This window comes from Xenopus laevis, chromosome 6L, assembly GCF_017654675.1.
Source record: "Xenopus laevis strain J_2021 chromosome 6L, Xenopus_laevis_v10.1, whole genome shotgun sequence".
Taxonomy (NCBI): Eukaryota; Metazoa; Chordata; class Amphibia; order Anura; family Pipidae; genus Xenopus; species Xenopus laevis.
The window spans coordinates 4,183,464-4,208,326 of NC_054381.1; the positions used below are offsets into that span (position 1 = coordinate 4,183,464).

Consider the following 24,863-nt stretch of genomic DNA (forward strand, 5'->3'; position numbering starts at 1 on the left):
CTAATGTGCAATTATAATAATTCTGTGGGAAACTGATCATTGCCGGATGATAGAGCCCTACATTTACATTGATGTCAGGACTTTGATTATGCCTATGTGTGCTCCCCTATATTTATATCAAACTTTAGTCTCCCCCTTTTCCTGCTATAGAGTGTGAGGAGTAAGTTGCAGCATGCACTCATGCAATGGATCCCTATACACCTCCCTACATACGTAGTTGTGTAATGATTGCACCCCCTGGGGCCATTGAAGAGAACAACAAAAGAAAGAAAAAGGTATTCACATAGATGTGCATGGGGGTGGGGGGAGCTGTCTGGAGGAGGAGGGAGGTGCAGGGATGCTAGATTGATCTTCCTGATCATATCAATCCAAACTCCCACCACTAACAAAGTAAGTTAGGGCTGAAAAAAGACACACGTCCATCAAGTTCAACCTTTAGCACTTTTTTTGACCTGCCTAATTGCCACTTGATCCAGAGGAAGGTGAAAAACCCCATTTGAAGCCTCTCCAATTATTTGCCTAGTAGACTTAAGGTATGAAGAGCTAAATTACAGAAACCCCTTAAAGGGATATTGTCATGGAAAAACATGTTTTTTCCAAAACACATCAGTTAATAGTGCTGCTCCATGAGATTTTTTTATATTTAATTTTGAAATCTGACATGGGGCTAGACATTTTGTCAGTTTCCCAGCTGTCCCAGTCATGTCACTTGTGCCTGCACTTTAGGATGGATTTACTTTCTGGCAGGCAGTTATTTCTCCTACTTAATATAACGGAATGTGTCTCAGTGGGACCTGGATTTACTATTGAGTGTTGTTCTTACCTTCTCATTGTTCTGTTAGGCTGCTGGGGGGGAAAGGGGTGATATTCCAATTGCAATACAGCAGTAAAGAGTGATTGTAGTTTATCAGAGCACAAGTCACATGACTAGGGGAAGCTGGGAAACAGTATCCCTTTAACTTGAAACACGATATCAGAAGGGATAGAAAAGAACCTCCACTTGATCAGTTAAACTAAAGCAGTCACAATCTATTTTTTACACACTAATTAAATCCCAGTTAAGTTATAAGCACTTAGACAAAACACCACTAATTAGTACATAGAGTTGAGTATATCACTTCATAATGAGTTATAAAGTGCTGTGCAATAAGTTATAAAGTGCAGTGCAATAAGTTAATTAAATATTAAAAAACCCATTAAAAAACCCAAAAGGATCTATATTGAAATAGACCATAGAATTCAGACGAGACCCCTTCACACAGATTTATACCCTACCAAATGAATCAATTGTATTGTGCCAAATTGATTAAGTGCTACCCCCGAATGATGACTAAATTCTTAATTGATAGTTACTATATTATTAAATAAATTGATTGTATAGAGTAAAAACTAGATTGAGAGATTTAATTCAATAAATATAAAGTGCTAAAAAGTGCTGTATTAGTTAATGCTCTTACGTGAATAGTAAGGTTCAATTGATTAAATTAAATAGACTGCCATTTGATAGGATAAAAACTGAAATCAATGCTCAAATTCATGAAAAAAGGAGGAAAATGAAATAAGAGGAGGTAGAGTTGTCCCAAAACTGCTGCCTAAATTGTTTCTATCCCTGGGACACCACAAAGATGGAGAAGGCAGAGTAACCGGTGGTCTCAGTTTTAAGCTGGGCCCTAAGCTGGTTTGAGAAGCTAATATAACCTATAAAACCACAATTCCACGGTCTCCCGGGAGTTTAGTATACAGAGAAGGAGAAGAGCTGAACCGAGCAAAGATTATTTCCACCACCCCTCAAAAAATTATTTTTTTTTAGCCAAGGTTTTTGAATTAAAATTAAAAGAAGCCAAAGATCAATGGATAAGAACACCGACGCGTTTCGCAATGTTTGCGGTGGTTTGTGTTTTCGAAAACCTAAGGTCTCAAGCATTCTGGATAACAGGTCCCATACCTGTACTTGCTTATTGTAGGCGGCTCTTGGTTTGGAAGGAACCTCCGCTTGCATAAGTGACCCCAATCTTTCCCCAGAACTTCCCTAAGCTTTGTACTTCTTGCTCACGGCCACTCTCTTACCCATGGGGAAAACACATTCAACCTCCCCAGTGACTTTCCCAGGTATTATGATCTGATTCGGTAAACTTCCTGATCCTGGGCTGCTCTCTTTCTATTGGACAGGAACAGATTAATGTTTTGATTTACCATTCTATAGTGTGAAGAAGGGGGTGGAGCACTATTCAGTTGCTTTCCCTGGGTCATAGAGCAGCTTCTTTCATAAAACACTAGGCTCCACCCCCTGGAAACGTGAAAGGGGCAGGGCTTATCCTTTAAGAATGGATGAGAAAGAAGTATAAATACACACCCACAAATGATAGAACAGAGCATTTATTGGACAAAACAGAAGTAAATCTTATATGTAATTAAAACCAACAGTTCAATGAATCCGTGACATTATAGAACGTGTGTAACAGGGAAAACCACTGACCACTAATCCAGAGCCATCTTTTCAGCAAGGTAGTCCTGAGCCCCCGGGAATCCTGTGTATTTACGGTTGGGGTCGGGAAAGGTCTTTCGGATTCTCCTGATGGCACAAGCCGGTATAGGTTTGTTTTCTTCCGTTCCCAGGTATCCATACATCCACACCAGAAACGAACGAAAAGCGGTTTTCCGCAAACATCTGGAGAGAGAGAACGAAAAATGACAAACCAATTAAAAGACCACTAACATCATTTTTTCTAAAAAAAAAAAAGAAATAACTTACCGATTCTCCGCTTGCTCTCCTCCGCAGAAACGGCGTCAGGGCAACGATCCATTGTGCGGCGCTCGATTTCTCCTCCCTGCCTTCTATAGGAGATAGCCAGGGAGGAGAAATTGAGCGGCGCACGACGGATCGTCGCCCTGTCGCCGTTTCTGAAGAGGAGCGCATGCGGAGAATCGGTAAGTTATTTCTTAATAAAGTCTTTGCGAATTTAAATGTGTTTTGGGTGTTTTTTTTTCGTATGTAGAAACTATTTTTTTTTAAAATTGTTTTTATGTTACTGGTCCTTTAAGGGCGGCGCAGAAAGGACTGTACCAGCGGCATAACTAGATGTTACTGGGCTACAAAGCAAATTAGTTTTAGGGCCCCCAACATGACCTGAGGTTGTCCTTTTTTATCAATAAAATGGTTTGTTAATTAGGGCTTCACGGGCCCCTATACTCCCTGCAGCCGCAGGGTCTGCTTCCTCTACAGTTACACCACTGGACTGTACCTTTAAAAAGTCACCTTGTTCTATTAGTGAAAGTTTCAGCCAAATCCTCACTAGCACCACCCACCTGGTTCACTTGACACTCCCACCATACACAGACTTGGATGAGGGAGGAGCTAAGGGAGCCCCAATAAAGAAATATTTTTTTTTAAATATAACAATCCTTTTCAGCATTACTGAGTACAGGATTGATGGGGATATAAAAAAAAGGCTATATGTTCCCTTTAAAGAGGCAGTTCACAATTAAATTCCTATTTTGTATGATATGGACAACTGAGACAATTTGCAGTTGGTCTCCTTTTTTTAATTTCTGTGGTTTCTGTATGTACCCGGGGGAGGAGCTCCTATTAGCCCCGACACAAACAGCTTTCAATCTAATACATTGTGAATCTATACATATAAAAGCACCTCATATAAGCTCTGTGCTTGGGGAGCCTCTTCATCTTGTGGTTGATGATCTTGAATCCTGTGTCTATCCTATCATAGTCCACAACCTGTCGGAGGAATGTGGAGTGGGCGGTAATGCAGCGAGTCCCACAGGGAATGAGATCTCGGATCTTCTCCACCGACGCGCAACACAAGTTCTCCGTCTGGGTGTCGATGGGAACACAGTTTCCACACTTGCACCAATCCACATTCTCACTCCTTTCACTCGCTTCTTCTGCGTCACCATCTATACTGCTGTCTGTATTCTCTTCCTCATCCTCTTCCTCCTCCTCATCCTCCCCTTCCTCCATCTCCTCCTCATCATCATCACTGAACTGACTAGCTGGGCTCTCCGTCCCGCTCATTGTTTGTCTTACAGGATTAAAGGGGAAGCAATCAGAAGCAGCAGCGACCGCTGGCCTTTTCCTTAGGCGCTCAAGTAAATCCATCAGCTGTGAGTTAAATAATGACATATCAGATCTTACAATCATTAGTTCAAACACATTGAAGAATATTAACCTTTAATACCTTATCATCAGAGTCAGATGAAGGTCTCCCATCAATGTCACTTGCTGCCCCCACCGATATATTTCCTTGTGGGGGGAAAAGAACAAGGATTTCAGCACATTATATCCATTGACACAAGCAGTGAGACCCCTAAACTCCAGTGTTACTGACCCTCAGACACAAGCAGTGAGACCCCTAAACTCCAGTGTTACTGACCCACAGACACAAGCAGTGAGACCCCTAAACTCCAGTGTTACTGACCCACAGACACAAGCAGTGAGACCCCTAAACTCCAGTGTTACTGACCCACAGACACAAGCAGTGAGACCCCTAAACTCCAGTGTTACTGACCCACAGACACAAGCAGTGAGACCCCTAAACTCCAGTGTTACTGACCCACAGACACAAGCAGTGAGACCCCTAAACTCCAGTGTTACTGAGCCACAGACACAAGCAGTGAGACCCCTAAACTCCAGTGTTACTTGACCCACAGACACAAGCAGTGAGACCCCTAAACTCCAGTGATACTGACCCACGACATAAGCCAGTGAGACCCCTATACTCCAGTGTTACTGACCCACAGACACAAGCAGTGAGACCCCTAAACTCCAGTGTTACTGAGCCACAGACACAAGCAGTGAGACCCCTAAACTCCAGTGTTACTGACCCACAGACACAAGCAGTGAGACCCCCAAACTCCCTGATAGGATCCCTGGCTACTTACCATCATCATGGAGTGAAAATGCTGAAGTATCAATTGGGTTCTGGTAATAACTAGGGTCCAGTTCTTCCTCCTTTATAACAACCTGTGTAATTTCTGACTCAGTCACCATGAGATCTGTGTAATAAGGGACAGTTGTGTAACTTAAACCTCAGAATGAAGTAGTGACATGGGATATATTGGCAATAACATGATGAGATAAATGTGAATATCCTTCACCTAATTCCTTATTGATGGTTTAGTGGTGAGTTTATATTAACAACCCTAGAATCCAAACCATAGGCAGGACATCTGACTAATCACTTTGCTATTGTTTTACTCTCCTGCCCCACATTCCCATCTTATTACTCTTATTTACATGCAGTATATACCACTCTGTATATATATGTATGTATGTATATATATATATATATATATATATATATATATACACTTATCCTTGTCCTCATCATCCCTTTAAGTTCCTCCACCCTCAATAAAACTCACAGACCTCCTGCATTGGAGGTGTCTTTACTTTTGCACATGTATCTCTCTCTGGATAAGCCTTATAGACTCTCCTGTCTGTATTTATATCTCTTTCTGCCCCACTCTTCTTTCTCTGCCATATTTACCCTCCTCCACTCATACTCTCCTCTTTAATTACACTAAGCTCCAATCTTAACACTTCCCCACTAACCACTCAGTAACTGCTCTATGTTTTTACAAACATTTCTTTAAAAGTTAATATTAAAATAAAGTACAGGTATGGGACCTGTTATCCAGAATGCTCGGGACCTATGGTTTTCCAGATAATGGATCTTTCCGTAATTTGGATCTTTAAGTCTACTAGAAAATTATATAAGCATTAAATAAACCCAATAGGTTGGTTTTGCTTCCAATAAGGATTAATTATATCTTAGTTGGGATCAAGTACAAGCGACTGTTTTATTATTACACAGAAAAAGGAAATCATTATTAAACATTTGGATTATTTCATTATAATGGAGTCTATGGGAGGGATGTCAGGGATGAAAAACCCAGGAAGGAACATTAACCAATTAGAGGTAGGATGGGTGGAGTTTGTACAATCAGCCAATAACAATCTATACAAATTCACCGCTATTAGCTCTATGTTAGAGACACTGTGTATACATACAAAAGTGCATAATACATAACATAGTGCACTTTTGTATACACTGTGTCTAATTAAGATATATCTCTAACATAGAGCCACTGGAGGTGAATTTGTATAGATTGTTATTGGTTGATTGTATAAACTCCGCCCCTCCTTCCTCTATTTGGTTAATTTTCCTTTAAATACTTTTGGTGTGTTTGTATGAACTTAGCCAATGATTAAGTGTCCCTTGGTGACACGAAACGCGTAAGGTTTTCTGCTTTTTAAACAATGTCAAATAAAAACTTTTTTACTATTTGAACTTTTTGGGCTCCTGAATTCTACTCCTTGGTTGTCCATCATGATGACTTTTGAGTGACCTACTCTCCCTATGCTGAAGGTCTGGGGCATGAGCACCTGGACCCATTGAGAAAGCGCTAAGCTTATATACAATTGAAATCCCTTGATCAGCTTCTAGCAGTTTCATTTACCTATATAAAACCCAGGGTTGGGCATAGAGAGGACACCAGGGTCCGACTGGGGGCCCCAAGTGGCCCACTGGGACTGCTGTCCAGGGCCCCCCTCCAGCCTCCATACTCAACGGCGCGCATGTGCGCATGGAGCCAAGCAGCGTACTTCAGTGCATGGAGCTGCTCGGCTTTGCAAATTGTTTTTTTTATTTTAAGCCCAGGAGATCCAGAGAGGGGGTCTGGCTCTGCGGCGGCCCATGAGGGCCAGGGCCCACCGGGTTTTTTCCTGGTGTCCTGCCGGGCCAGTCCGACCCTGGAGGACACACTATTCAGTAGCAGTGGCCCATTCTGTAGCATTAGTTTAAGGCTGGGAATGTTTACTGGCTGCAATATTATAAATAAAGACCAATAATGCCGTGTTCCATGCACATGTTATTGTCCCTGGGGAAATAAACACAAGGCAGGGGCATAGGACATACCTCTTGGTATTCTGCATAATCATTTTATCAGATATTACAAAAGGGGGAGTCTCTATACTCCAGGCCAGTGTTATAGGAAGAATCCTTGGCTACTTACCCCCATCAGTATATTGTGGATCCTCATTCTCCATCTTTATTTGTGCTTCAGTGTCTGGGAAACCTGTCAAGAGTTATAAGATATACAGTCCCTGAATTAAACAGCAGATATTTAAGCTGATGTTACATTGACCAGTTATGGATGAGGAAAAACAATAACGGTGTTCTGCCTCCACTTACTGAGTGTAACTGAGTGTAACAGGGAGGCCCCCAATGTACCAAACATATTGCTTAGTCATGTCCACAATCACTTTACTGTTTTGCAAGTAGGGTCGTCATCTGGCCACTATTTTACTAGCCTGGCCGGTAACAATTATGGTTCATTCCAATGTTATTAATAGGGAATAAAGATAAATATATAGGAAGGTCAGTGATCCCAATGTTATTAATAGGGAATAAAGATAAATATATAGGAAGGTCAGTGATCCCAATGTTATTAATAGGGAATAAAGATAAATATATAGGAAGGCCAGTGATCCCAATGTTATTAATAGGGAATAAAGATAAATATACAGGAAGGTCAGTGATCCCAATGTTATTAATAGGGAATAAAGATAAATATATAGGAAGGTCAGTGATCCCAATGTTATTAATAGGGAATAAAGATAAATATATAGGAATGTCAATGATCCTAATGTTATTAATAGGGAATAAAGATAAATATACAGGAAGGTCAGTGATCCCAATGTTATTAATAGGGAATAAAGATAAATATATAGGAAGGCCGGTATTTTTTTCCAGAAAAGGTGTCAACCCTTCTGGGCAGGGATCGAGAGGGGTCGGGGAGGGGTGAGGTGGCAACCCTAGTTGGCGAGGGGCGGGACATATCACTTCTGTCCTTCTCACCTTATTGTGGGACAGTTGAGGATCTGTATGTGACTAGTCCATACCGGTGCTACTGGCCCAGTAGTTGTTTAGTAGTTGTATCCTTCCCCAACTTTACAGACACAGCTGCTTGTAGTGGTTACGTTCCCTGTAAATCGGGATTATATTGGCATCTTTGTGTCCATGCAGGTCATGGGTCACTATTTAAAGGGAATTTATTTTATGTGCAATACTTGTTCTTGACAATATGTCCCCATTTTTGTGGAATTTACAGGAATAATAACCTATACAGCCAATATTACACAACATCCAAACTCTTTCTTTCTTGGATATTAAGAAGGCACATTGTGTTGAGAACGGCTATTTGCTGTTGCATTTCACTCTCTGACAATATTCAAATAGAAGGAAAGTGCTTTACAAAGTTGAATTGTCAACTCCTTTAATGAAATTGTCCCCCAAAACTTTGTGTTACACCAGCCAATAGTTGCAATTAAGTAATTTGAGAGTTTTACAGTCCTTTAGAGCCCAGATTTAAAACAGGCTACATATTAGATTTATCACTGAATAGATGATAAAACTGTATAATAATTTATAATACAGTAACAGTTCCTTATAGATGATCTATATTCCCCTTCAGCTCTCTCCTGTTTGTTGTTATTAGGTGGGAACATGAAGGCTGAGCACAGTTCTGAACTGCCCAAACCAGAGACTGACTGGGAGTCCGGCACAAGATCTGGCGATTGCTTAACAAGCTCTGATGGATCAGGTTTTATCTGCAGTAAAGCCGGAGAAACCTCCACTATGAATAGTGACCCGTGTGGATTACAGAAGAGAACGGACACAGGGGACAAACCTTTTACCTGTACAGAATGTGGGAAAACTTTTACTCTAAAGTCAAGCCTTCAAAAACATTCATACCAGAGAGAAATATTTTACCGGTACTGAATACGGGAAGAATTTTGCATGTATGGAGACAGGTGGCCAAGATGGACCTGGAACTTTATATTCTTATTTTATTATATTTTAAGATTAGATTATTCCCATTTATAATAGTTGCCCTTTTACTCTTAGCCTTATGGGTTGGGAGGTTGGAGGATATAACATAACAACTCTACCCCAGTGTTCCTTGGTCTTTTTTTATTGGGGGCCCCCGATTGTTCTGGAATCAGCTTTAGTGTTTGGGAATTAATTGTGTGACTCATTTTAATTGCTTTTAAAAATGACTTTATAAAGGGGTGAAGCAGATGCACTGAAACTGCGACCAGGGACCCCACTTGGATTTATTGTCTATAAAAGATTAACATTTTGTAGTGAAACCATGAGGAGGAGGAGGAGCTGAGAGGAAGGAGTCATTCTGTGCAATTACAGATAACAGGGGCTTCTGGGTACAGGCAGAGATGCACAGATATTATACTGGGATTCACACAATGACTACTGGGGCAAATGGGCAAGAGATCCCCCAAATGCAAGTGGTTCCTGATATTCCTAATGGGCTGAGGGAAAGGAATACGGCAGGAGAGTTGCTAAACACGCAACGTTCTTTGCCACAGGTTTCCATGTTTCTCTCTTGGTTCTTTATTAAAAACCATTGAATATAAAGTGATTTCTCTTTTGTTTTGTCTTTGGCTTCTATATTGGAGTTTAGCTGCCATTCTTCCCTGCCTGACTTCTCCAACCTCCATTTTCACCCAGGAGGTATATAAACATGATGACAGAATTCTTTTGTGATTTAAAATGTTATTCCTGAACCAACAAATGTATTTTTTAGTTGTAATATTGGGGTGTAGGAGACGTCTCAGTGCATTGTGCCTGATCATGAGCTTCCAGAAAGAGCCAGCACTTCATAATGGAACTGCTTTCAGATAAGCTACTGTTTCTTCTGCTCAATGGAACTGAAGGAATCACAGTGGCACTTGGATTTACACTTGGAGTCACATGATATATTTTGTAGTAAAGTGATGGTTCTTGGAGCAACTAAACTTTCACATGACATATGTATTCCATAGTTTTCGGTGAACCAACATGTAGAGGGCAAAAAAGTAGGGTCGTGGCTATATTAATCCGTTCCATGTGAACAATGAACCTCAAGCATGGGGGTACCAGAGTTGTTCCCAATAGGAAGAATATTTTGTAGGGCTCCAGCTGGTGGGCCCTTGATATCAAGATCTCTGGTGGGTTCTTGGTGTCCCAGTCCAGCACATAAGTATGTAACAACTATATACTATTTCTAGCATTCATAGCAGAGGCTCTAACCCCCCTGTATAGTCTGAACTACAACTCCCAGCATCCCACTCCACAGATGTTTCAATATTGGGAGCTGGAGGGCCCCAAAATTAAAGGTCCTCACCTTGAGCAACTAACCTTTTCTATTTGGACAAAAAGGTGGAATGTTTAGAAGATAAAACCCATTTCTATACTGCTTTGTATATTAGAGCCAATTGCTCGGTGGGGGGTGCAGGTCTCAACACTGCTCCACAATGTTTTCCTTCTTCCTTACTACACTGTCCATGTGTATAATATATTCTTAAAGGGATACTGTCATGGAAAATATTTTTTTAATGCATCAGTTAATAGTGCTGCTCCAGCAGAATTCTGCACTGAAATCTGTTTCTCAAAAGAGAACAGATATTTTTGATATTTAATTTTGAAATCTGACATGGGGCTAGAAATATTATCAGTTTCCCAGCTGCCCCAGTCATGTGACTCTGATAAACTTCAGTCACTCTTTACTGCTGTACTGCAAGTTGGAGTGATATCACTACCCCCAGCAGCCTAACAACAGAACAATGGGAAGGTAACCAGATAGTAGCTCCCTAACACAAGATAACAGCTGCCTGGTAGATCTAAGAACAACACTCAATAGTAAAATCCAGGTCCCACTGAGACACATTCAGTTACATTGAGTAGGAGAAACAACAGCCTGCCAGAAAGCAGTTCCATCCTAAAGTGCTGGTTCTTTCTGAAAGCACATGACCAGGCAAAATGACCTGAGATGCACCTACACACCAATATTACAACTAAATACACTTGCTGGTTCAGGAATGACATTTTATATTGTACAGTGAATTATTTGCCGTGTAAACAGTGTCATTTAGAAATAAAAACATCATAAAAATCATGACCGAATACCTTTAAACGTGTCCAGGTTTGGTTGTAGCTCTGCTTATAGGGTTAAGGAGGCCATACACGGGCAGATAATGCTGCTGATATCAGTAGTTTAGACCAATTTGACAGCTAATCTGCCCGTGTATGGGGGCTTCCGACGGGTCTTTCTGATCGATATCTGGACATGAGATCGATCGGGAAGGTTTGATTTTTCTCCCGACCGACCCGTCGGAGCCAATTCCGCTTGTCGTAATCCAATTGTTTGGCCATAGGGCCGGAAGTTCAAATTACCCCCCATATAACCCTGCCGTTAGTGGCATATCGGGAAAAAGATTGTGGCAATGTCGCAAAACGAGCGGATCTTATAGTGTATGGCCGCCTTAACTTAGTAGTGTGGCCCCAGGCTGTGACAAAGAGATTTCTAGGAGCTCACGGGGCCCAGACACATGTAATACTTGGTGTAAATGGGCAGAAGCCAAACCCATTGTTCATTCATAAACTAGAATTACCATTAAACAATTCCATTATATTCCAATAAAACACAGAAAGAATAAAAAGCCTGTTAAACTGATGCCCCACGCCCAGCTCTGTCTCTGCCATCTCCTCTGTGACTGTGCAAGGGTTAAACTCTTCTGCCATGTGAGGAGACTGGACAGGAAATGATGTCAGTTGAAGAACCGCCCCTCCCCTTTATTTATTTTCCTGTTTTGAATTTCCCGCTTGCTTGGCTGGTGGAGTTACCAGGATTCAGATTACAGTCTGCCCACCATCAACATGGCGGATGTCTGTGTACCAGCAACAACGCTGAACCTTTAGAGACCTTATATTGGTTACTGGACTGAACTGAAGCAAGTTCATTGGCTAAAGGGCGGAGCTGCCTTACCAGGGGGAGGAGTGAGATCTTTGTGCGTCTCTCTGAACCCAGACTTGATAGAGGGAAAGGCTGAACCTTCCTGTAACTACTTCCTGTTTCCTGTGTCCCTGGCCTGCTGGGAAATTGATTTTCCCTCCTCCTGCTGCTGCTGTAATGTCTGTGAGAGAGAAGTTCTCTCCTCAGTAACAGTGATTGTCAGACACTAGAGAGTTTGCTAAATACACAGTTCATAGGGCTTCTGAGGCACAATCCTGTGGTGATATTTGTTTGTTTAAATGCACTAATAGAATAGTTCTATGAAACAACAGGGAGACATTGTTTTGCTTTCCCACATCCCCTCATCCTAGTTAATGGCTGCAGCCTCTCTTTATGGCTTTGCTGCAAGTTTGGGTGATCCCATTCCCCAGGAGAGCGTGTGTGGGGCCTGTCAGCAGAACAAGGGACAGATGTTATAGAGGGTAATTCTAAGCAACTTGGCCCTCGTTTTCAAAATGTGGGTCACTGACCATCTAAAAAGAAACGCTCTGTAAGGCTATGGGCTCACAGGCTGAAGGCTCCGGCCTGCAAACACACACAGGCTGAGAGAAGCAGATCTGCTCAGTGTCCTGCTCCATTCACTTGAATCAGCCTGTGTCACATACAGTGGAACTGAGATCAGCCCTGAGATGTCTCCTTTCATGTATTTGGGCTGATCTCAGTTCCACTGTATGTGACACAGGCTGATTCAAGTGAATGGAGCAGGACACTGAGCAGATCTGCTTCTCTCAGCCTGTGTGTGTTTGCAGGCCGGAGCCGTCAGCCTGTGAGCCCATAGCCTAAGGCTACAAAATGTTATTGCTACTTATTATTCCCCCTCTTACTATTCAGGCCTCTCCTATTCATATTCAAGTCTCTTATTCAAATCAATGCATGGTTGCTAGGGGAATTTGGACCCTAGCAACTTGATGGCTGAAATTGCAAACTGGAGAGCTGCTGAATAAAAAGCTAAATAACTGAAAAACCACAAATAATAAAAAATGAAAAGCAATTGCAAATTGTCTCAGAAAATCACTCTTAGTGATGTGTGGGCCGGCCTATACCAGCAAGACCCATGGGTTTACCTGCAGGTCAGGAAGGTTCGGCCCGACCTCGTGCTCTTCTTCGCGGGTGGCGGGCAGAGCTCTTCTCTCTCTTCTCCTGCTCTTCCCGACCCGCACATCACTAATCCCACTTTACATCATAATACTCCTTAGAGGGATTGTTTACCTTTACATGAACTGTTAGTATGATATAGAGAGGGATATTCTGAGACAATTTGCAAGTGGTTTTATTTTTTTATTATTTGTGGTTTTTGAGTTATTTAGCTTTTTATTCAGCAGCTCTCCAGTTTGCAATTTCAGCAGTTGCTAGAGTCCAAATTCCCCTAGCAACCATGCACTGATTTGAATAAGAGACTGGAATATGAACAGGAGAGGCCTGAATAGAAAGATGAGTAATAAAAAGCAATAACAATACATTTGTAGCCTTACAGAGCATTTGCTTTATAGATGGGGTCAGTGACCCCCATTTGAAAGCTAAAAGGAGTCATAAGAAAAAGGCAAATAATTCAAAAACTATACAAAAGAGAAAATGAAGGCCAGTTGAAAAGTTGCTGTTCTATAACATACTAAAAGTTAACTTAAAGGTGAACCTCCCATTTAAAGTAGAATTTATTGAGGTTGATAATTGAGCCACATTGTTGGTTACTGGAGTTAAACTGTAGCTCAATATGTTGAATAAAAGTGACGGCAATAAATGTCGTGTTTCAGTGCAACTCAATGTCAGTCTTCCAGGGATGATGATTTATTTATTGTAACAAAATGATAATTCAGTCCTTAGTTTTGGGCCAGTGGGAATTGAACACAACTGTGTTTATTGCTTGTTCTGCAGATAACCTGTACACACTGCTACAATCTAGTGACAATCAACACAATTTAACTTTTAGCCACTAAATGGCGTTCACTTCACAAGGTTTATAGGAGACATTCAGCAAAAGTGACCCCCCCCCCAATCTTGTAGGTGATAATGAATAATATATGTCTGCTTCACTCTAAGCTAACATTATATATAAATATGGTCCCTTTAATAAAGCTCCCTATACAATTGCTATAGTCCCTGTCTGTGTTTCAGTTGAAGGGTGAACATGTTGCAACGGTCCCTGACAGAAGCACAGCAGGAGGGTGATAGCCAGGCCCGGACTGGCAATCTGTGGGTTCTGGCAAATGCCAGAGGGGCTGCTGTATGGTTCCATAGAAAGTGACCATATAGTGGGCTGGTAGGAGGCTGTTTTGGGCCTCTGTGTACTTGGAATGGCAGGGTCTGTTTTCACTCCCAGTCCAGGCCTGGTGATAGCCAATGGCAACCCTGCAGTTCCCTATCAGCTATGCCTAGTTGTCTATTTGGCTTCTACAGTGCCGAGTGATTCTACAGCCCGGATGAAGAGGCAGCAGGCAGGGGGATAGATGGGCGGTGCCTATCACTATTTGCTAGTGACCATTATGACATCACAATTGAACCACCATTATGACATCACAATTGAACCACCATTATGACATCACAATTGAACCACCTTTATGTAGCTGCAGATTCTGTTGTTTCTGTTCAGTTTGTGTTTTTCAGTTCGAGGTGGTGGACGTGCCTCAGCAGACAAGCACAAATTACAACAAAGAACAACTTTATTTCAATACCTACTACATTTCAATATTACAGGTAAGTGACTTCTCTAGATTCCAATATAGCAATGGATCACACGTCTTATCTGCACCAGCTCTTAATTCATGGGGGTATATTTATCCAACCGTATTCCATAGACTCCATTTTAATCAAATAATTCACATTTTGAAAAATAATTTCCTTTTTCCATACTTTGCCTTTGATCCCATCTAAGATATAATTAATCCTTATTGGAATCAAAACAGTCCTATTGGGTTTATTTAATAGTTAAATGATTCTTTGGTAGAGGATCCAAATAATGATCTGGATTGCGGAAAGACCTCTTATCTGGAAAATTCGAGCATTCTGGATATCAGGTCCCATACCCATTTTTTAATGAGTGGTACAGATAATTACCGCTCTTACAATGCAGATCTATAGATTCTGATTTACAGATAATATTTCACGTTGCTTCTGCTCAAAGTAATTGGATCAATTTTGATGGATAAATTCTTTTTTTTTTAAAAACCCAAAATGGCTTTGGTGCATGTGCCAGTGCTTTGCTAATAAAACCAGTCGTACTACTGGGTATCCTTCAGGAAATAGCCACATTGAATTCTAATAAATCTGCCTGTGAAAGTGACTATATTGCATATAGATCTAATGTTGGGAAATGGACAGTAAACAAATGGCCCTTTGCCAGGGTCGGCCTATACTGTGATATCTAAAGTCTTGTCAGAGAGCTAACAACATACACTCATTAAAATAAAGCCTAGAAAATGAGTAAAGCAAACAGCATTTTAATACTGCAGGTCGTTGACCTTAGTAAAGGGGGATGTGTTTACAGTTGGAATTTATTACTACAGGTCATTGACCTTTGCAAAGGGAGATCTCTTTACATTAAACAGTTATATGATGTCATAATGGTCACTAACACTAGTTACTTAGCAACCACTATGACATCACAGTTGCATTAAAGTTATCCTGTTGCACATCCTCTGTTTCTGTTCAGTTTGTGCTTTTCAGCTGAAGGTACAGGACTTGCCTTAGCCGACAAGCAGAGACTAAACAACAAAACAACTTTATTTCATTAAACACCAAATTTGAGTTACGGTAAGTGACTTCCCCCTGTTTCCAATGTGATGTTAGAGAATATAGGCAGGAATCACATGTTTATACCTAAGCTGGTTGTGCTTATTAAGCAGGATTACATAGACTATATGCAGAAACTTCTCATTATGTGGTTAATTGAGTACAGGTATGGGACCTGTTATCCAGAATGCTTGGAACCTGGGGGTTTTCCGGATAACTAAATCTTAATGTAATTTGATCTTCTTAGCATATACAGGTATGGGATCTGTTATCCTGAAACCCGTTATCCAGAAAGCTGTAAATTATGGAAACCCCAGCATTCTGGATAATAGGTCCCATACCTGTAACCATATAAACATTAAATAAACCCAATAGGCTGGTTTTTCTCCCAATAAGGATTAATTATATCTTAGTTGGGATCAAGTACAAGCTACTGTTTTATTATTACACAGAAAAAGGAAAGCATTTTTTAAAATGTGGATTATTTGGATAAAATGGAGTCTATGGGAGATGGCCTTTCCGTAGTTTGAAGCTTTCTAGATAATGGGTTTTCATATAACAGATCCTGCAAATGATTTAAAATGCTTTTCTGGCTATCATTAACCTTTTTCAAGGATAGTGCTGTTAAAAATAAGTAATAACAGTGAAAGTAGGATTTTACGTCTCAATTCTGTTTATGGCAGTTTTTACAGTTTATTTTGGTTTTATTCTGTTGTTTTTCCCATAGTGTATAAATGAATGCTATGTTACTTATACATACTATATAATACAGGTATGGGACCTGTTATCCAGAATGCCTTAAGTCTACTAGAAAATCATATAAATATCAAATAAAGCCAATAGGCTGGTTTTGCTTCCAATAAGGATTAATTATATCTTAGTTGGGATCAAGTACAAGCAATTATTTTATTATTACACAGAAAAAGGAAATTATTTATTAAACTTTAGTTTATTTGATTATAATGGAGTCTAATGGAGACATCCTTTCCATAATTCAGAGCTTTTGTTTCCATGTTTTTATATTTTAAATTGAGAAAAAAAACATTTACGTACCCCCAATCTACTATTGTGGGGAGAGTGTGGGAACAATAAATCTTGGTTAATTATATTAAGAAACCACAGAGCAGAAAGAATATTTCTCAAGAAACCTGAGCAACGTTAATAAAATATATTGTGTCTAGAGATGGATCCCTTTACTTGTATTTTTACTTATTTTTTCTTTCCTTTCTTCTTTATTCAACAGAATTATAAATCTACAGAAATGATGATCAGCACATATTTACATATGTTCATATTTATTGTTGGACTATGTCGACATTACTTTTATACACAATCAGGTAAGAGGAGAAATGTCACCTGCATTTAAAAATGACACTTTTTTGTCACATGAATTTTGCTTTTATTAGTCTGATAACACTTAGGGGCAGATTTATCAAGGGTTGAATTTCAAATGCATGGGAGTTTTTTAAAACTCCCATGAACTCCCAAGGACTCGAAATTTGACCAATCGGAATTTATTTAAAAAATTTGGATTTTCGAAACTCGGGTGAATAGGATCAAACCAAAAAGTCGAATCTAATTTGATTCGAGTTTTAAAAAAATCAATTCAAGATTTTTCTCTGAAAAAAACTCAAACACAGCACTTCAAATTTATCCCAGGACGTCTCCCATTGACTTAAACATTAAATCGTCAGGTTTTAGTGGGCAAATAGTCAAATTTGATTTCTTAAAGGGCCAGAGTATGATAAAGTTTTTTTTTTAAAGAATCAAATCAAATTTTAACAGTTCCCTAGTCAAATTTGACACTTTTGGCCATAAAAAAAACCCTCAAAAATTTGAATTTTCAATTCCTTGATAAATCTGCCCATATAAATCTGCACACTGATATGTGATAAAAATAGTAATGAGCACATAATAGAGCAGAGAACATAATGAATAGCATCTAATATCATTTACAGATAGTGAAAACAGTAAAGTAAACTTGTAACTGGCCATTACTTTACCATAATGCAATTAGTGTAGAGATAAAAGTTTCCTGTGACATGAATGTGTGTGTATTGCAGTGAGTATTCATGGGACTATGGGGCTAATCTTAGAATAGTGAAGCCTTTGGGGTCAAGCATTTGGGAACTAGAACAGGCAAGTGTTCCTAAACTCAAATACCTTGACTTTTGGCCAATCTTTTTTTTTATTTTTTTTATCCCCGAGCGGGGTTTTTTTTTAAAAAAAATATAAAAACCTAAAACCTGCAGAGCAGTTTTTTTTTTTTTGAGGAAAAAAACGTGCTTAGCAGGAAGTCAGGGTATTGGAGGGAACAAACCAATTGAGAGTTTAGGAACTCATGTGTGTTTTTTTGTAGCTCAAGATATTCTTAAATTTCCCCCATGTATGAATATGTTTGTGAGGGGAGCACATTTCTATGTGTGTGCATAAATGTATATTGTGGGGGTGTGAGTTCACTGCTATAGGACTTATATAGGGACAACCTTTCAACTAGTTGTGTTTATCCTTCTGGAATTATCATTAGAAAACATCAGTGGGACTTTATGGGTGTTAATTATGCTAAAGGCCAAATATACCAAATGTGATGATTTTTACTTGTCTTTGTTTTTGCAGATAATTCTAAAACGTATCAGCAAACTGAAGTGAATGGCACGATTTGGCCAGACCAAGTATCAAACAATACAGATCAGTCTACAGGAAACCAATGGAATTATATAGAAAATACTGTCATTGCTGTTGCTCTAGTGACAATATGTTTGCTAGGAGCTGCTGGATGGTAAGTTGCTTCTCTTTAACTATCACATTCTTTAATGCCCACCCTTATTCTCAACCTCACACAAAAAGAGAATCATGCAAGAGATATAAAAGAACTGCAACTTTGATGCCAAAATCAGTGTTGGGTTTTTAATTGCTTTGTTTTTTAAGCATAAGCGCTAGGTTTACTCTGATAGCAATACAAGTAATTGGCAGGATTTATTAATATGACAGTATAATTACTGGGTAGGGCTCAGTCTTGTACCAATTTAACAACAGGGCTTGTGCTGTTCAAATATATTTACCCCTTGGAAAGGGAACATTCTTATGGCAGTATAAGAGCTATGCTTGGTCATTATAGATGTGTAAGAACTGAATCCCTGTTACACTAATATATAAGTATCTAGTGTGAGCACTTTTAACTCTAACACCTGTATCCTTCCCTTGTGCAGGTTTCAATATTATTGTATGAAGAAGATGGAGAAGGCTTTTTATAATGAAGAAAAGAAAACAGAGCAGTCTATGCTGCCTGAATCTAAAGCCGCTACAAGGTCTGTAACTTTTTTCTTTATCATTTATAATTTCTAATAATATCTAAAAATGTTTGGAAAGTAATATCATTTTCCATCATTCTTATTTACTCCATTTATTTATGTTTCTTAATAGTTTATAGGCAATATAAATAATCTGCTATTTTTTAATATGTGGTACACAGCATTCAGAATATATATAACATTGTACCAATAGAGTTTAATACATTATTATAATTATAGCCTAGAAGATCAAATGTAACAGAAATATAGCACTTTAATCAGAAGATCAAACTGCTGTATTTCTGTATAGTTATTTTTAGCTCATTAAACTTATTGATTTGTGTCAGGGCTTTAACACCAGAAGAAAGTTCTAATATTTTTATATTTCTTTTATTTTAGTACTTCCATTCCTGAATATGTGACAATACAAATAGAAGATGATGATACTTACATTCCTGAATATGTCATAATACAAATAGAAGATGATGATGATGATGATAAAGAGTGGACAATATAAGAGGTGAGTTTACTAAACTGTTAATAAATGATTCCTGCTTTTCATATAATTGCAAAAATTTAGATTTATTAACATTTACAATATTCACCTATTAACACTTGATTATTTGAGATGACCAGTGGGTCATTAATAATATTTACATGATTATAGTCTAGAAGATCAAGATATAACAGAATATTGCACTTTACTCAGAAGATCAAGCTGCTGTATTTCTGTATAGTTATTTATTTAGCTCATTAAACTTATTGATTTGTCTTTAGACTGTGAACACAGCAGAAAGTTGTAATATTTTAATATTTCTTTTATTTTCAGAATTTCCATTCCTGAATATGTGACAATACAAATGGAAGATGATGATACTTCTCATCCTGAATATGTGACAATACAAATGAAGATGATGATACTTCTCATCCTGAATGTGACAATACATGTGATGATGAATATGTCAACTGGAAGATGATGATACTTCTCATCCTGAATATGTAACAATACAAATGAAGATGATGATACTTCTCATCCTGAATATGTGCGGGGCCCCATACTCCCTTTGCACACGCAGGGTCTGCTTCCGACAGTTACACCACATGACTGTACTTTTAAAAAGTCACCTTGTTCTATTAGTGGAAAAGTTTCAGCCCAAATCCTCCACTTAGCACCAACCCACCTCGGTCACTTACACTCCCACCCATAACAACAGAACTTTGGATGAGGGAGGAGCTAAGGAGCCCCAATAAAGAAAAATATTTTTTTTAATAATAACAATCCTTTTCAGCATTACTGAGTACAGGATGATGGGGATATAAAAAAAAACACTATATGTTCCCTTTAAAGAGGCAGTTCACAATTAAATTCCCTTTTTGTAGGATATTGGACAAACTGAGACAATTTGCAGGTTGCGTCTCCTTTGTTGAATTTCTGTGGTTTCGTATGTACCCGGGGAGGAAGCTTCCTATTAGTTCCCGACACAAACAGCTTTCAATTCAATACATTGTGAATCTATACATTATAAAAGCACCTCATAAAGCTCTGTGCTTGGGGGAGCCTCTTCATCTTGTGGTTGATGATCTTGAATCCTGTGTCTATCCTATCATAGCTCCACAACCTGTCGGAGGAATGTCGAGTGGGCGGTAATGCAGCGAGTCCCACAGGGAATGAGATCTCGGATCTTCTCCACCGACGCGCAACACAAGTTCTCCGTCTGGGTGGTCGATGGGAACACAGTTTCCACACTTGCACCAATCCACATTCTCACTCCTTTCACTCGCTTCTTCTGCGTCACCATCTATATACTGCTTGTCTGTATTCTCTTAACCTCATCCTCTTCCTCCTCCTCATCCTACGGCCCTTCCTCCACCTCCTCCTCATCATCATACTGAACTGATTCCGCTGGGCTCTCCGTCCCGCTCATTGTTTGTCTTACAGGATTAAAGGGGAAGCAATCAGAAGGCAGCAGCGACCGCTGGCCTTTTCCTTAGGCGCTCAAGTAAATCCATCAGCTGTGAGTTAAATAATGACATATCAGATTTACAATCATTAGTTCAAACACATTGAAGAATATTAACCTTTAATACTTATCATCAGAGTCAGATGAAGGTCTCCCATCAATGTCACTTGCTGCCCCCTCCGATATATTTCCTTGTGGGGGGAAAAGAAAAGCATTTCAGCACATTATATTCCATTGACACAAGCAGTGAGACCCCTAAACTCCCAGGTGTTACTGACCCTCAGACACAAGCAGGTGAGACCCCTAAACTCCCAGTGTTACTGACCCACAGCACAAGCAGATGAGACCCCTAAACTCCAGTTTACTGAAGCCAACAGACACAAGCAGTGTCTGAGACCCCTAAAACTTTACAGTGTTACTGACCCACAACCAAGCAGCGAACCCCTAAACTCCACCCTCAGTTATACTGACCCACAGGACACAAGCAGTGAGACCCCGCTAAGGGGACCCTAAACTCCAGTGTTACTGACCCACAGACACAAGCAGTGAGACCCCTAAACTCCAGTGTTACTGACCCACAGACACAAGCAGTGAGACCCCTAAACTCCAGTGTTACTGACCCACAGACACAAGCAGTGAGACCCCTAAACTCCAGTGTTACTGACCCACAGACACAAGCAGTGAGACCCCTAAACTCCAGTGTTACTGACCCACAGACACAAGCAGTGAGACCCCTAAACTCCAGTGTTACTGACCCACAGACACAAGCAGTGAGACCCCTAAACTCCAGTGTTACTGACCACAGACACAAGCAGTGAGACCCCTAAACTCCAGTGTTACTGACCCACAGACACAAGCAGTGAGACCCCTAAACTCCAGTGTTACTGACCCACAGACACAAGCATGAGACCCCTAAACTTCCAGTGTTACTGACCCACAACACAAGGCAGTGAACCCCCAAACTCCCTGATAGATCACTTGGCTACTTACCATCATCAGGGAGTGAAAATGCTAAGTATCAATTGGGTTCTGGTAATAAGTAGGGTCCAGTTCTTCCTCCTTTATAACAACTGTGTTATTTACTGATTCAGTCACGCATGAACGATCTGTGTAATAAGGGACAGTTGTCTGTAACTTAAACCTCAGAAGTGAAGTAGTGACATTGGATATATTGGCGAATAACATGATGAGATAAATGTTGAATATTCCCTTCACCTAATTCCTTATGATGTTTAGTGGTGAGTTTATATTAAACAACCCTAGGAATCCAAACCATAGGCAGGACATCGGAATAATCACTTTGCTATTGTTTTACTCTCCTGCCCCACATTCACCATCTTATTACTCTTATTTACATGCAGTATATACACTCTGTATATGTATGTATGTATGTATGTATGTATATATATATATATATATATATACACTTATCCTTGTCCTCATCATCCCTTTAAGTTCCTCCCACCCTCAATAAAACTCACAGACCTCCTGCATTGGAGGTGTCTTTACTTTTGCACATGTATCTCTCTCTGGATAAGCCTTATAGACTCTCCTGTCTGTATTTATATCTCTTTCTGCCCCACTCTTTTTTCTCTGCCATATTACCCTCCTCCACTCATACTCTCCTCTTTAATTACACTAAGCTCCAATCTTAACACTTCCCCACTAACCACTCAGTAACTGCTCTATGTTTTTACAAACATTTCTATGAAAGTTAATATTAAAATAAAGTACAGGTATGGGACCTGTTATCCAGAATGCTCGGGACCTGTGGTTTTCCAGATAACGGATCTTTCCGTAATTTGGGATCTTCATACATTAAGTCTACTAGAAAATCATATAAATATTAAATAAACCCAATAGGCTGGTTTTGCTTCCAATAAGGATTAATTATATCTTAGTTGGGATCAAGTACAAGCGACTGTTTATTATTACACAGAAAAAGGAAATTATTTTTAAACATTTGGATTATTTCATTATAATGGAGTCTATGGGAGGGATGTCAGGGATGTAAAACCCAGGAAGGAACATTAACCAATTAGAGGAAGGATGGGCGGAGTTGTACAATCAGCCAATAACAATCTATACAAATTCACCGCTATTAGCTCTATGTTAGAGACACTGTGTATACATACAAAAGTGCCATAATACATAACATAGTGGCACTTTTGTATACACAGGGTCTAATTAAGGTATATCTCTAACATAGAGCCACTGGAGGTGAATTTGTATAGATTGTTATCGGTTGATTGTATAAACTCCGCCCCTCCTTCCTCTATTTGGTTAATTTTCCTTTAAATACTTTTGGTGTGTTTGTATGAACTTAGCCTATGATTATGTGTGCCTTGGTGACACGAAACGCGTAAGGCTTTCTGCTTTTTAAACAATGTAAAATAAAAACTTTTTTACTATTTGAACTTTTTGGGCTCCTGAATTCTACTCCTTGGTTGTCCACCATGATGACTTTTGAGTGAACTACTCTCCCTATGCTGAAGGTCTGGGGGCATGAGCACCTGGACCCATTGAGAAAGCGCTAAGCTTATATACACTTGAAATCCCTGGATTGATCAGCTTCTAGCAGTTCCATTTACCTATATAAAACCAGGGTTGGGCATAGGGAGGACACCAGGGTCGGACTGGGGGGCCCAGGGCCCACTGGGACTGCTGTCCAGGGCCCCCCTCTGGCCTCCATACTCGACGGCGCGCATGTGCGCATGGAGCCAAGCAGCGTACTTCAGTGCATGGAGCTGCGCGGCTTTGCAAATTGTTTTTTTTATTTCAAGCCCAGGAGATCCAGAGAGGGGTCTGGCTTGGTGGCGGCCCATGAGGGCCAGGGCCCACCGGGTTTTTTCCCAGTGTCCCGCCAGGCCAGTCCGACCCTGGAGGACACACTATTCAGTAGCAGTGGCCCATTCTGTAGCATTAGTTTAAGGCTGGGAATGCTTACTGGCTGCAATATTATAAATAAAGACCAATAATGCCGTGTTCCATGCGCATGTTATTGTCCCTGGGGAAATAAACACACGGCAGGGGCATAGGACATACCTCTTGGTATTCTGCATAATTATTTTATCAGATATTACAAAAGGGGGAGTCTCTATACTCCAGGCCAGTGTTATAGGAAGAATCCTTGGCTACTTACCCCCATCAGTATATTGTGGATCCTCATTCTCCATCTTTATTTGTGCTTCAGTGTCTGGGAAACCTGTCAAGAGTTATAAGATATACAGTCCCTGAATTAAACAGCAGATATTTAAGCTGATGTTACATTGACCAGTTATGGATGAGGAAAAACAATAACGGTGTTCTGCCTCACTTACTGAGTGTAACTGAGTGTAACAGGGAGGCCCCCCATGTACCAAACATATTGCTTAGTCATGTCCACAATCACTTTACTGTTTTGCAAGTAGGGTCGTCATCTGGCCACTATTTTACTAGCCTGGCCGGTAACAATTATGGTTCATTCCAATGTTATTAATAGGGAAAAATATAAATATATAGAAGGTCACTGATCCCAATGTTATTAATAGGGAATAAAGATAAATATATAGGAAGGTCAGTGATCCAATGTTATTAATAGGGAATAAAGATAAATATATAGGAAGGTCAGTGATCCCAATGTTATTAATAGGGAATAAAGATAAATATATAGGAAGGTCAGTGATCCAATGTTTATAGGAATATAGTAAATATATAGGAAGGTCAGTGATGCCCATGATAAAGGAATAAAATAATATAGGAAGGTCAGTGATCCCAATGTTATTAATAGGGAATAAAGATAATATATAGGAAGGTCAGTGATCCCAATGTTATTAATAGGGAATAAAGATAAATATATAGGAAGGTCAGTGATCCCAATGTTATTAATAGGGAATAAAGATAAATATACAGGAAGGTCAGTGATCCCAATGTTATTAATAGGGAATAAAGATAAATATATAGGAAGGTCAGTGATCCCAATGTTATTAATAGGGAATAAAGATAAATATATAGGAAGGTCAGTGATCCTAATGTT

General features: G+C 39.7%; 1 protein-coding gene across 2 annotated transcripts in view; it reads right to left on the reverse strand.

Moving 5' to 3' along the window:
- Positions 1-2,360: 2,360 nt before the first annotated feature.
- The window catches only part of LOC108719565 (histone-lysine N-methyltransferase SETD1B-like), a 59,134-nt gene continuing 36,631 nt past the window's right edge, over positions 2,361-24,863 (reverse strand). Inside the window, exons 1-6 of one of the 2 annotated variants that reach the window (XM_041566972.1) lie at positions 11,471-11,615; positions 7,033-7,095; positions 4,897-5,010; positions 4,194-4,258; positions 3,648-4,117; positions 2,361-2,668 (exon numbers count right to left, since the gene is read on the reverse strand). In XM_041566972.1, the coding sequence (XP_041422906.1) occupies positions 2,479-2,668; positions 3,648-4,117; positions 4,194-4,258; positions 4,897-5,010; positions 7,033-7,095; positions 11,471-11,600 (1,032 nt within the window). In that variant the 5' untranslated portion in view covers positions 11,601-11,615 and the 3' untranslated portion in view covers positions 2,361-2,478. Of the gene's footprint in view, positions 2,669-3,647; positions 4,118-4,193; positions 4,259-4,896; positions 5,011-7,032; positions 7,096-11,470; positions 11,616-23,990; positions 24,054-24,863 lie in introns of those variants that run through there. The other variant, XM_041566971.1, reaches the window with a different exon arrangement.